Raw genomic sequence first — 14,356 nt, forward strand, 5'->3', positions numbered from 1 at the left:
CAAAGCTGGAGGCATCACGCTACTAGACTTCAAACTATACTACAAGGCTACAGTAACCAAAACACCATGGTACTGGTACCAAAATGATATATAGACCAATGGAACAGAACAGAGCCCTCAGAAGTAACACCACACATCTACCACCATCTGATCTTTGACAAACCTGACACACACAAGCAATGGGGAAAAGATTCCTTTTTAAATAAATGGTTTTGGGAAAACTGGCTAGCCACATGCAGAAAACTGAAACTGAACCCCTTCCTTAAACTTTATACAAAAATCAACTCAAGACGGATCAAAGACTTACACGTAAGACCTAGGACCATAAAAATCCTGCAAGAAAACCTGGGCAACACCATTCATGACATAGCCATGGGCAAAGACTTCATGTCTAAAACACCAAAAGCAATGGCAACAAAAGCCAAAATTGACAAATGGGATCTAATTAAAGAGCTTCTGCACAGCAAAAGAAACTATCATCAGAGTGAACAGGCAGCCTACAGAATGGCAGAAAATTTTTGCAATCTATCCATCTGACAAATGGTTAATATCCAGAATCTACAAAGAACTTAAACAAATTTACAAGAAAAAAACAAACAACCCCATCAAAAAGGGCAAAGGATATGAACAGACACTTCTCAAAAGAAGACATTTATGCAGCCAACAGACACATGAAAAAATGCTCATCATCACTGGTCATTAGAGAAATGCAAATCAAAACCACAATGAGATACCATCTCATACCAGTTAGAATGGCGATCATTAAAAAGTCAGGAAACGACAGATGATGGAGAGGTTGTGGAGAAACAGGAACACTTTTACACTGTTGGTGGGAATGTAAATTAATTCAACCATTGTGGAAGACAGTGTGGCAGTTCCTCAAGGATCTAGAACTAGAAACACCATTTGACCCAGTGATCCCATTACTGGGCATATACCCAAAGGATTATAAATCACGCTACTATAAACACACACGCACATGTATGTTTATTGCAGCACTGTTCACAATAGCAAAGACTTGGAACCGACCCAAATGTCCATCAATGATAGACTGGATTAAGGAAATGTGGCACATATACACCATGGAATACTATGCAGCCATAAAAAATGATGAGTTCACGTCCTTTGCAGGGACATGGATGAAGCAGGAAACCATCATTCTCAGCAAACTATCACAAGGACAGAAAACCAAACACCACATGTTCTCACTCATAAGTGGGAGTTGAACAATGAGAACACATGGACACAAGGAGGGGAACATCACACACCAGGGCCTGCTGGGGGTGGGGGGCTAGGGGAGGGATAACATTAGGAAAAATACCTAATGTAGGTGACGGTTTCATGGGTGCAGCAAACCACCATGACACGTGTATACCTATGTAACAAACCCGCACATTCTGCACACGTAACCCAGAACTTAAAGCATAATTTTTAAAAAAGGCCAGGCGCGGTAGCTCACGCCTGTAATCCTAGCGCTTTGGGAGGCCAAGGAGGGCAGATCACGAGGTCAGGAGATCGAGACCATCCTGGCTAACACGGTGAAACCCCATCTCTACTAAAAGTACAAAAAATTAGCCTGGCATGGTGGTGGACACCTGTAGTCCCAGCTACTCAGGAGGCTGAGGCAGGAAAATGGCGTGAACCTGGGAGGTGGAGCTTGCAGTGAGCCGAGATTACACCACTGAACTCCAGCCTGGGCAACAGAGTAAGACTCCGTCTCAAAAAAAAAAAAAAAAAGAATCAGTCAAGTAAGAAATAAACAAATTTCCCAGCAAATAAAAAGAAAATACTGATCATTCAGGTTACCATTTTATAGGTTTGGTAATTTTTACAGTGAATTTCTAGAATGTACTATCTAAAATGCAAGGAGAAGTGTGTTTTCATTGTTGACAGGAAGATACCAAAAAAATCATTCAAACCCACCTAATAACACACACGTATACTCAACATGAAAAACCGTAGACTTACACTACCTGTTTTAAAAGTTTTCAGAGTAGTAAAAAATCTCATAGTACAGATTGAGTATCCCTTATCCGAAATGCTTGGGACCAGAAGCGTTTCAGATTTCAAAGTGTTTTGGATTTTGGAATATCTGTATATACAAAATGAGTTATCTTGGGAATGACATCCGAGTCTAAACATGAATTTGTTTCATTGAACCATCAGAAAGTAAAGGGATCACTATCTCAGCCACTCATGTAGACACAATCTGTGGTTGTTTGACATGACCATTATTCCTGACCGAATTTACATGCTACCAATAAGCAACCATTTTCTTACACTTGCACCTAACTACTTAATGGTTAAAAAAAAAAAGGCATACCATTAATACAGTGAAAAAAATTGCATGTTCAGGGTAGCTAAAGCAGCACAGAGGCATCACCAGAATATCTGTGCCAGCTGTTAAACAGAAGCAACAAGCAACAGCAGGCTTTCCGTTTCCACCTGGAATGCTTTGTTGATTAAAAGGTACTGTAGACCAGGCTCAGTGGCTCATGCCTGTAATCCCAGCACTTTGGGAGGCCGAAGTGGGCAGATCACTTGAGGTCAGGATATCGAGACCAGCCTGGCCAACATGGTGAAACCTCATTCTTACTAAAAATACAAAAATTAGCCAGGTGTGGTAGTGGGCGCCTGTAATCCTAGCTAGTTGAGATGCTAAGGCAGAACTGCTTGAACCTGAGAGGCAAAGGTTGTAGTGAGCCGAGATCCCACCACTGCACTCCAGCCTGGGTGACAGAGCAAGACTTTATCTCAAAAAAAAAAAAAAAGTACTACACACTTTTTTTTTCTTTTTTTTTGTGAGACAGAGTCTCACTCTGTTGCTCAGGCTGGAGTGCAGTGGCGCTGTGATCTTGGTTCACTGCAACCTCCACTTCCCAGGTTCAAGCAATTCTCCTGCCTCAGCCTCCCAAGTAGCTGGGATTACAGGCACGCACTACCATGCCCAGCTAGTTTTTGTATTTTTAGTAGAGACGGGGTTTCACCATATTGGCCAGACTGGCCTGAAACTCCTGACCTCAGGTGGTCCACTCACCTCGGCCTCCCAAAGTGCTGGGATTACAGGTGTGAGCCACTGTGCCCGGCCTGTACATTATTTTATGTTTTAAGGTGAGAAGAAGCAGTTGAGAGGACAGCAAGTGGGTCTTCTAGGAATGAGGAGTCATTCCGCTAGATGGATTTTTAAATGCTTCCTCCAGGGTTAACTGCCTCATTAACAATGGTGTTTGCCTTAGAAATCTCTCTTTGATTTTATAAACTAACATGATTTCTTGTTCTGTTGTGAATGCCATATTTTCACCATGTCATCTATAAGCACTTCTTCTTCAGTTTTAAGGTTATCTTCATCATCACTGTTATCACCATCACCTTCATTCAGAACCATTCTGGTTACTTCATCATCAATGAATGAGCAATTGGAGCCTTCTAACCAGTGTTACAGACTTTTTGAATATCCACTTCTTTCAGTTCACTAACAAATTCTGAAGGTATATTTTTTTGCATATGTAAGGCAGTCAAACATCATTTCTTTCACTTGACATACAGAATCCTTCAAAGTCACACCTTTGCTCATCACCATCACTGAACATAGTTGCAGGCCAGAAGCTGTGCCAGGCATGCACAATTGTGTCTTTACTCACTGTGTTCCAAGCACTGGCAACAGCATATACAACATCCTTCATATTAAACTCCCTTTGAAAACTTTCCACAATTACAATTCTGTTCACTGATGCTAGCAGTCTATGCAAAAAAGTGTTATATTTATTCTTCATTGATCTAATGTCACTGATTAATTCAGTCACATGGCTGAATTAATGAAGTCACATTTGAGGGAAAATACATGGCAAACACATTATTTTTGATGAGAATTTCAGCTGGATGATGAGCAGAGCAGTTGTTAGGGAATAACAAAGTCTTGCAGTCACCATGCAGTAAACACAAGCCACTGGTATAAAATATTTTCCCTGGTGATCCATGCCTTTTTGCTAGCATAATAATGGACTGGTAAGAAATTTACTCCTTGAAGAGATTGAGAACACAAGCTTTTGCCTATCACAGCAAATTTACACTTACACTCGCCTGTTGCACTGGTACATCCCTGCACATTTATAGCCTACCATAGGGGCTGTCTCATCAGCTGTAGTCAGTGTCTTTCTGAGGCAACAACAACAAAATAGTGATGTTTTAACAGCAATATAGACTTGTTCTAGCATCAGATTTTCATCAGCAATGACCTTGGCAAATTCCTCACTGAATTTCACCCGTTTTGTGATCAGCAGATGCTCTATTGCCACAAATCTTTAAAAAATGAATATCATGACTTTTCTTAAATTTCTGCAACCAGCCTGTTGAAATGTCACAGTTCCCTTCAATTTTCACTTCATTATGATAGATCTTTGCTTGTTTATAATCGGCATACCATTAAGTGGCATGTGTTCACTGTTACGCTGACAAATCCACTCTTTAAATGCACAATTGAGATCTTCAGTTTTAGCTTTATGCAGTGTTATTCTATTTTTCATTAACTTCTTTTCATCAATTTTGGCACAGAACGTCAACAGTTTATTCTTTTGTTTCTTCAAGTCATATAGTGTGGTCATTCCAACACCATACTCTTCTGTGGGACATTTCACATTTATATCGCTGTCCAGTTTCTCCAACAGCTTGACCTTCTGTGCTATGGATAAAGACAAATGCTCCCTCTTTTCCCTGTCACTGTTACCCATAGGGGTATCTGCAGGCCTTTCTGACATTCCCAACAGTATCTCTGCACCACAGAGCAGAAAATAAGCAAAAGAAAAGAAGAGAAAAGACATTGAGTAATGCACAAATGCACATAGGCCTATAGGCCTTGGCCCCACGTGGGGCACAGTGGGGAACCTGCTCTTGGCATATCCGTCCTGCACATGTGTCATTTTATTACCCTTGTGGGCATGCTTGCATGAGGGAATCTTGGTGTGTTGAAGAAAAAATATATATGCAGCAGAAGGTGGCTGGGAGGGTCTTTTCTCCTTTGGGGATGCTGAAACAACTGTATGTTGTATGCTTGTGTTCTAAGTGTCCCCTGGTCATATGAGATCAGGTATGGGATTTACCACTTATGGCTTCATGTCAGTACTCAAAAAGTTTCAGACTCTGGGGTACTCTGTATTACGGATGCTCAACCTGTATACTTTTCTAAAGATGCATATAAAGCATCCACTTTAAGTCAATAATCTATGGGCAAAAGTCTGTATTTTGTGCTTGTATGTGCATTAAATGTGTATGTTAAATAAATCATGCAAAGCTAGCACTAAAAATTTAATCATATAAGACTAGCAATAAAACCATATTAAAATGAAATCGGTAAAACATACTAAATTTGTATTTGCTACTTTGTTCATATTCACTGCCTTAGTAAATGAGAAGCCTAGCAGTTACACTGTCTTATAGACATCCATTTAAAATAAGAAAACATCAGTTACAAGTTTTGTGCCCTCGGGCAGTTATTTAACTTCTAAAGAAATGCAGTGTTGTAGTTACAAGCAGGCTCAAGTGCTTGTCTCAGCAGCACATATGCTAATATTGGAACCATACAGAGAAGACTAGCAAGGCCCCTGCACAAGCAGGCTTGAAATTTACAGACTGCATGGAGAAAGCTACTTAGCTCCTATATGCTTCTGTTTCCTCACCTGTAGAAAGGGGTATCTCCACCTCACAGAGTTAAGTATAATACCCATAAGGCACATCAAACAGTGCCTAGCACATTATAAAAACCTAATAAATGTCAAATGTTTTAATATTAAGGCTGTTTCCACACTAAATAAAAGAGAAATAGCTATCTCAAGAGGCTGTTACAGGAAATGAGAAACACAAAGAACATGGTTCAGATACATGAAACACACAAAGTACTCAATAAGTAGTAATTATTATCGCTAAAAAACAGAACTAACAATAATGAGGCTGATGAAGAGTATGATGGCAACACTGTCAGATATTAGGTGGCCCAATCCACAACAGTGGCAGTTATCCTTGAGTCCTTCCTCTTTCTCATCTTCCCGATTACCAAGTTTTATAAATTCTATTATCCTCAAAAGCTTAAAAGCTATCCCATTTTCTCCATCTTCACTGCCACTTGCCTTACATAATTCCTCACACATGCTTCCCCAAACCAAAATGCCACAGCCTCCTCTCAGTTGTCCTGACTCTAGTACCGCCCCATTTCAACCCATTCTTCACACTCCAAGCTGAGTTTGGTTGTTTCTTTTTATTTTCTTAACTGAAATTTGATCATGTCACTTCCCTCTTTAACATCTGCAATCATCTCCACAGACTTCAGAATAATTTTCAAAGTACTACTTGTGGACGCAAAGTCTTTCAGAATTTGGCCACTTTCTCCCTTCCCCACATCATCTTTTTCTACTTGCTTACTTTTCAATCTAAGCTAAGCTCCACAACTCTGATCTACTTGTGGTTTCCCAAACACAGCATGCTCTGTCACCTCTGTGCCTTCCTGTAAGCCCAGAACATTTCCTTCTTCTCATCCTTACTCCTACTTGACCACTTAATGCTTCACCTCTATAATTCAACTTCCATACCACCTCATCCATTCCCTGATACCTGCCCCATCTTACTCCTATCTTCTTTTTTTTCTCCGAGCCTGGATGAACTTTATGACTAATATTATAAAAGTGATGCTAACATTTAAACCCCTACAGCTTCAATTCTAAACGCTAGAACTGAAAATATGAGCAAAAGAGGCCATATCTAACTAATTTAAGAGCATTATATTTCAAATGTGGAACTAATATATATACATCTGCCTTTATTACTTGTATTTATTTAACATATTGCTTTTTAAATTAAAGGTATTTTCATCTATTTGGTTTCACTTTATAATCACCAAAGCCTTTTAATAAAACTTGGGAATAAGTGACTCCCCAACGTGGAGATCAGTTTACACAGGCCCTCTAACAAGTTTAACAAGTCATTTAAGTTTCAATAGTTCAAGATTATAAAGTTGAACTCTAAATATGACAAAAAAACTTTCTACCTATAAAGTAAAAAGCTGACTCTAAAGTAACAGAAAAGTTCATAACAGAATGTATAAGCAGAAAAAAAAGAACAAACCAAAAATCAACAGTATTTCTAAGAAACAGGGTTTGAAAATTTTAAAGTAACATTTTGTAAACTGAATATCTTAACAATTTTAAGCAAGGTAAAATGTGATGTGTTTCTAAAGATTTTTAAGAGTTTTATATGAATCAGGTTGCTTATTAAATAAGCATTATATGTTGAAACCTCAACAATTTGATACACAATTACTATACTGGTAACATTAGAAAAAAGAGGCTCAATTTATTGTGAGAAATGTTTATATCAAAAAAAATGAAAGCTGAAAATGTATAACATTAATAATCAAGACCCTGCTATTAACACTCCTAATTACTTAAAAAAGTTAGCCTCTAATCAAGCAATTAAACAAAATGTAAATATATAAAGCATTAAACTGAGAATCAAAAGTTTCAAGCTCTTTAATATTAAAATAGTATTCCCACCTCTGGTGAAATGAACAATGAAGGGTATATCCTCAATGTGAGCATATTCTTACTTATTCTTATTTATTCAATATTTTCCTTCTAGACTTCATTAAAATACACAAATACAAAAAATTAATAATATTTAAAAAACTAAACAAAAATCATGTCATAGTAAGGGGGGGTGCTGCTAGGAGGTGCAAGCATAAATATAGATATACCTCATACAAATTTTTTTTTCTTTTTTAAGTGATAGGATCTTGCTCTGTCACTCAGGCTGGGGGGCAGTAGTGTCATCTTGGCTCACTGCAGCCTCGACCTCCAGGGCTCAAGTGATCCTCCCACCTCAGCCTCCAGAATAGCTAGGACTGTAACCACACAAAACTAGGCCTGGCTAATTTTTTTATTTTTTGTAGAGACGAGGTCTCACTATGTTGCCCAGGCTTGTCTAGAACTCCTGGCCTCAAGCAATCCCCCTTCCTTAGTCTCCCAAAGCACTGGAATACAATTGTTACTGGATCTTTCCACTTTGTCATATAAAATATATCTGAAAGGAGTGACAAACCCCACCAGATATAATAGTATTCACAGATAAGAATCATGTTTATGGTTCTCTTATCAAAGGCAATCATTGCTTAATAAAGATTCTATGACTTCATTACCCTTAATTGAGGGTAGGTCTCCAGTGTAAAATAAAATAATAAACATGCTACAAGGTGAACAGTCTAAAAAAAGATTCCAAATATATTTTCACTCACTGGCAAATCATATAGATTTAAAAATTAAGTGTTTTACTATTGTAATCTTCTAGAGCTTAACATGACTTACATTAAAAATCAAGTAAGTTCTTCCTTGACACAATTAATTTTGCATATAGTATGAAGAACATTAGACTTGAAATTAGGAGGCTTGGGTTTTGGCCCCAGTTTTGCCATTAACTCTTTAGGCTTAGTGTCATTTTGTGTAAAATGAGAGGGTAGAATTTAAAATTTCTAAGTATGAATGTGTAAGAACTCAGCTCCTGACTTTATTTCCAAGAATTCAATCTCTTTTTTTTGTACACTATAGTATCTTAAGTTTCAAAAGGTAAAATTATGTCGCTTGCTAGTAAGTTTCCAATTCCCTTTATATATCTGAAACTAAGAATCTATTTTTATAGAAAACTACCCAATATAACTAACTTTTGTGCTGTTTTTCATTTTACAAAATGCTAATAACAATTCTGTACGGGAGGCATTATTATTCCAATTCTACAGAAAACTGAGTTCGAAGAATTGTTAAACATAACCCTTTTTAAAAAATCCACATTTTACTAAATCTATAGTTTAAACAATGGCTCAGTGAACATTGTCTCTTATAGTTGATTGATTCTGAAGATGTCTTGGAATTATAATTCAGCTAAAAGAAAAAGGGGGCGGGGAGTTTAGTATTGTTTAACCAGAAGCTGCTACTTGTAAGCAACAGAACTAGAATTTATATGATATTTTCTAACTCCAAATACCTCATATAACATATTAAAACATCAAACTATATTAAATCTTAAAGTCATATTATGACTTTGAACAGTGAAATTTAAAACATATGCAAAGATTTTTAAATAATACGTATAGAGGAGATGTAATAATAAATAAAAATAAGGCCGAGCGTGGTGGCTCATACCTGTAATCCCAGCACTTTGGGAGGCCAAGGCAGACAGATCACATGAGATCAGGAGTTTGAGACCAGCCTGGCCAACATGGTGAAACCCCATCTCTACTAAAAATACAAAAATTATCTGGGCGTGGTGGCGCACCCCTGTAATCCCAGCTACTGAGGAGGCCAAGGCAGGAGAATCGCTTGAACCCAGGAGGCAGAGGTTGCAGTGAGCCGAGATCATACCACTGCACTCCAGCCTGGGTGACAGAGTGAGACTTCGTCTCAATAAATAAATAAATAATCAAGTTATAAAGTCAAAAAAATATCAAAAGGTTGAACAAACTTACAGGATCCCAAAAGTATGTGGAAAGCTTAAACACTGGCATTTCTTTTCTCTATTAGAATTCTTTAATATTACACTTTAAAAACATGAAAGAGCAATTTTTGCAAATATTATCTTCATTTAAGCTTATATTTCTAATCAAATTTCTCAAAATGCATATGCCCAATTTATACTATCAGCTGAAGTGCTCTAGACTTTTTTAGGAACCACCTCAGCACAGCTAGCACAATTATCAAAATAATCCTTTCTAATTCGAAATTTAACATTTGATGGTTTTATTAACTTAAATGTTTTATCTGTTATGATACTGTAATAGTAAAAGTTTTTCTACAAGTGCCAGAAGAATTTAGAGTAACTAGCAAACTATCAGGGCCAAGTTACAAACAATGGTTAAGATAAAAATTGAAATACTCACTTTATTATTTTGTGTCACAAGAATACTCCCACCCCCAGGTTTCAAAGGCACCTCTTCCATTGCTCCAAACACATCAGTCTCAACAGAAAAAGTTAGTTCTAGACCCAGATCACTTATATCATTATCTAAAATCCATTGCAAATTTTTCGCATATTCTGGATCAATGGATGCCACATCTTGGTAATTTACAGGAATACCTAAAAAATGCAAACATACAGCAGTTATAGTCTGTTTCTGCCTTCCCTTATCTATTTAATGGTAAAATACTGCCCTCTAGAGATATTCTGAAAAACTGCAAAATATAATACAATCCTACTCACAGAGTATTTTAAATGGATTAATGAATTTGAAGTCTGTTAAATTAAGCCTGTGTTTCTTTCACATTGTTACGATGTAATCTTTCTTTGAAATAGCTATTCAGGAAGTTATTATAAACTTCAAAAATGCCAATTATCTTAAGTATACTCATACTGAAATGTATTCTTAGCATAAAAATACACACTAAAATTGAAAAAAAAAAAAAGCTAACTTAGCTAGAAGTGTTTGGAAAAAAAAAAGGTAGGTCATTTTTTTCTCCTTCAAACCCCGAATGGCTTACATATACAGATGGTCTCCAATCAAAATAAAAATTATCTCATCCAAAATACTACTGCTTATCTAGTTTTCCTCAAACTGAAAGAAAAACAATATAAATAAATGTCTACAGAAATAATAATAGAGCCATACCAAGAATGTGCTTGTAGAAGGATCGTGTGAAGTAAATATTGACCAGCTGCCTGTGGTTCAACGCTAATCCCAAGATCTGCCCAGCAAACCGAAAATAGTTCAAGTGATCAGGATTTACGTAAGAGTTGCTATTAGGCTGAAAAGTTGTTCCTATTGAAATAAATACAAAATAACATATTATTAAGAATCTATATGCAGAAGAAAGATTACTTTGATGCAGATAAACCAATTCACATACAACTTCAGCAAAGCTAAGGTTACATTATGTATAAACTTCCAGAGAAATGTTCTTTGTGGAAAATATAACAGGTGGTAAGTAGAATTGGAAGTATAGATGATAATCATTTATTCATACATATTTATCACAATAATCTATGGCAGAGAGAAAATTTTAGAGTACTTTTGACTGAAATTAGTTGGAAGATCATCAGAGACACTCTGGAAATAATACAGCAGAGGATCATACACACATACACACACACACACACACACACACACACACACACACACGCACATATACACAGTTTCCTAGGCAGTATGGCAATAGGCTGTTCACTAGGACAGACATTATCCCATTCATCTGTATGTGCCAGTGCAGTAAGTATTTGCTAGTTTTTGCTTCTTCAGGAGTAGAACACTATGAGAATAACTAAAAATTGTAAATGTACAACTGCTCTTAAGTGACAGGCCTAGTCAGTGAACTTGATGCCTGTTAACAATGATTAGAAAATCACCTCAGTCCACAAGGTAACCAAGTCTTTCTAATGGCAAACAATTAAGTTTAAACAATTACCTCTGAGATGAAAGTACAAATGGCAAGGGCAATAGTTACCGATTACTATGAAAATCCAGTGCAATGGAATATGAATCCACTTTTATAAAATATCTAGAATAGGCAAATTTATAGATAGGTAAAGTAGATTAGTAGTTACCTAAGGCTGAGGAAAGGGGATATGGGAGATATTGCTTAATGGGTACAGAATTTCTGCTTAGGGTGATGAAAAAGCTCCGAAAACAGATAGTGGCCGATGGTTGCACAACACTGTGAATGTACTTAAATGCCACTGAATTGTACACTTTCAATAATATAAATGGTAAATTTATATGTGTATTTCACCACCATTAAAAAAAAGTCTCAAAAAAAAATACTACTAGTTAAAAGTTAAAACCTAATGCCAAAACCTCAACTTTAAATAACTTTCTTTCCCTATTTTTCCTATTTTTCTGTGATGGCCACTAACTCATATTACAAATTCACTCATCCATTCAACAAAGATATAATGAGCTCATGCTATATACTACTATTGTAAATGCCTGGGCTAAAAGAAATAACTGATAAACCTAATGAAATAGCATCAAAGAAAAATAAAAGGTAGAAATGTATTGGAAGTGAAATGTTCAGTCATTTTGACAATAATTCACTCTGTGTATCACTGGTCTTTGATTTCTCGGTGCTGACACCAGGTTAACCTGCTGACTAGTTTATTTAGATATAAGGTACAAATTTGCAAGCCTATGGGAATAACCTAAATAAGTCATGTGAGTCTCATCATTCACTGTTAAGGACCTTTGAAGAATAATTCCCTGTCATGAAGCAAGACCCGGTATTAAAAGCCAAAGCAAAGCTTTGTGAGATAAAGGCAGATTTCAAAGACAAATATAATCATAATACCAAAAATATAACATTCTGAGAATAATCACAAATATTTTTTACCTGTTAAAATAATGAATGATTAGGGCTATGGACCAACAAAGATTTCTGATGATTCTACTTTCCTCCCCTAGCTCTGTGTTTAATTCCTTCTCTAATTACTTTCCGAGAAATCTAGATGCTTAAAAAGAATAGATAAGGAGACCTTTTTTTTAAAAAAAAGGAAACATATAGGGAGAAAATCTTCAGAAAAGGAGTAACAGTATTTAACTTGAAAATTTTAAATAGAATTAAAAGTTTATGATAAATTTTAAGTTCAAAAAATATATATAGCTGTGACTCCCCCAACTATTTTCATGCTCTCAGAAAAATCCTAGTATACAATAATATCATTTTCATGTAATAATAATAGCATATAATATTTATACTTTCTATATGCCAGGCACCAACTAAGCATTTTCACATATCAGCTAACTGAATTCTTACCACATTACAAAACATAGGTTACCATCTTTTTTTTTTTTTTTTGAGACAGAGTCTCGCCCTGTCACCAGGCTGGAGTGCAGTGGCGCAACCTCAGCCCACTACAACCTCCGCCTCCTGGGTTCAAGTGATTCTCCTGCCTCAGCCTACCAAGTAGCTGGGACTACAAGCACACGCCACCACGCCCAGTTAATTTTTGTATTTTTAGTTAGAGACAGGGTTTTACCATGTTGACCAGGACGGTCTCGATCTTTTGACCTCGTGATCTGCCCGCCTTGGCCCCCTAAAGTGCTGGGATTACAGGCATGAGCCACTGCGCCCGACCAGGTATCACCATTTTTAAATGAGGACACAAAGGTGCAGAATAGTTAAGTTTACTGGCCCCAAGATTGTATCAAAAGAATAACAGTCAAGATTCTCACCGTGTATAAACCCAGAGGGCAAATTCATAACAACTATACTATTTCACTACAGTAAACATCTTAATTTCATTAGAAAACAAGTTTTTAAAAAAATTATCATAGATACCGGGTCTACCCAAACATTCCCCACATTTAGAAATTCTTGATTCCTATATGTAATTCTCTTTGTCAACTAAACCTAAGAACGTGAAAATAAATATTTCAGCTTGATTTTAATTTATTAATACCATGACCCCAAAGAGGAGACTGATATGGCTTACAAAAAAGATAAATCAAAATGTTTGGCCAGACATAGTGGCTTACACCTGTAATCCCAGCACTTTGGGAGGCCGAGGCGGGTAGATAACCTGAGCTCAAGAGTTTGAGGCCAGCCTCGGCAGCATGGCAAAACCTCATCTCCACAAAAAGAATAGAGAAATTACAAAATACAAAAACTAGCCAGGTGCCATGGTTGGTCTCCCAGCTCAAGTGATCCTCCCACCCCAGCCATACCAGCTACTCAGGAGGCTGAGGTGGGAGGGTCCCTTGAGCCCGGGAGGTCAAGGCTGCAGTGATCCAAGATCACGTCACTGCCCTCCAGCAGCCTGGGTGACAGAGCGAGACTCTTTCTCAAAGAAAAAAAAAAAAACAAAAAACTTTATGGGTCTATGTACTTCAACATTTGCTCTGCTATAAATCTGTAACATTTTGAAAGTACCTCAACTAATGATTCCACACCAAATCTGTTTTTCAGATATTAAGCAAAGTAGACTTAGAATAAAGGATATAAAGAGAAGAAGTAAGTCTAAAATATAATGCTAGATCTATCTTCAACGATTAGGCCTAAATAATTAAACTTAGGACTTCACTGAACTTGTCATTCACAAAGACACCAAATTTACCTCAGAGCAAAGAATCAAAGGTTACCGAGTTAAAGCAGGCAGTTCCATGTTCCTACGCAATTTCAAATACTCAAAGTGTGTCCACGAAGCCCATCACAGGGATGAATGCCTGCAACTGCCTAGCTCTACTGCAGCCTACTCCCACTTGCCTCCCCTAAAATCATCCTTCTTATCAAATAAGGATTTGCTGCTAGTTTGGTTGGAAGCAATCAGAAGCTACAATTAATGAGGTATTCTCTCCTGATAAAAGAATGTAAACATTTGGGGAGAGAAAAGAGTTTTA

At 37.0% G+C, this 14,356-nt stretch overlaps 1 protein-coding gene and 1 non-coding gene across 13 annotated transcripts in view; one reads left to right on the forward strand and one right to left on the reverse strand.

Annotated features, from left to right (window-relative positions):
* HACE1 (HECT domain and ankyrin repeat containing E3 ubiquitin protein ligase 1) overlaps positions 1-14,356 on the reverse strand; it is a 127,570-nt gene that overhangs the window by 26,408 nt on the left and 86,806 nt on the right. For 11 of the 12 annotated variants that reach the window (XR_008653598.2, XM_055260030.2, XM_055260004.2 and 8 more), the window contains 2 exons: positions 10,637-10,786; positions 9,911-10,107 (listed from right to left, as the gene is read on the reverse strand). Coding sequence is in view for 11 of the 12 variants with exons in the window: in XM_055260030.2 (XP_055116005.1) it covers positions 9,911-10,107; positions 10,637-10,786 (347 nt within the window). In the remaining variant the exon portion in view is untranslated. Of the gene's footprint in view, positions 1-8,875; positions 8,916-9,910; positions 10,108-10,636; positions 10,787-14,356 lie in introns of all 12 variants that reach the window. The other variant, XM_055260081.2, reaches the window with a different exon arrangement.
* Positions 5,536-5,645, forward strand: LOC129477966 (U6 spliceosomal RNA). Its single transcript, XR_008656142.1, has one exon. It is a non-coding gene; the product is annotated as a U6 spliceosomal RNA (small nuclear RNA).

Source organism: Symphalangus syndactylus, chromosome 2 (genome assembly GCF_028878055.3).
Source record: "Symphalangus syndactylus isolate Jambi chromosome 2, NHGRI_mSymSyn1-v2.1_pri, whole genome shotgun sequence".
NCBI lineage: Eukaryota > Metazoa > Chordata > Mammalia > Primates > Hylobatidae > Symphalangus > Symphalangus syndactylus.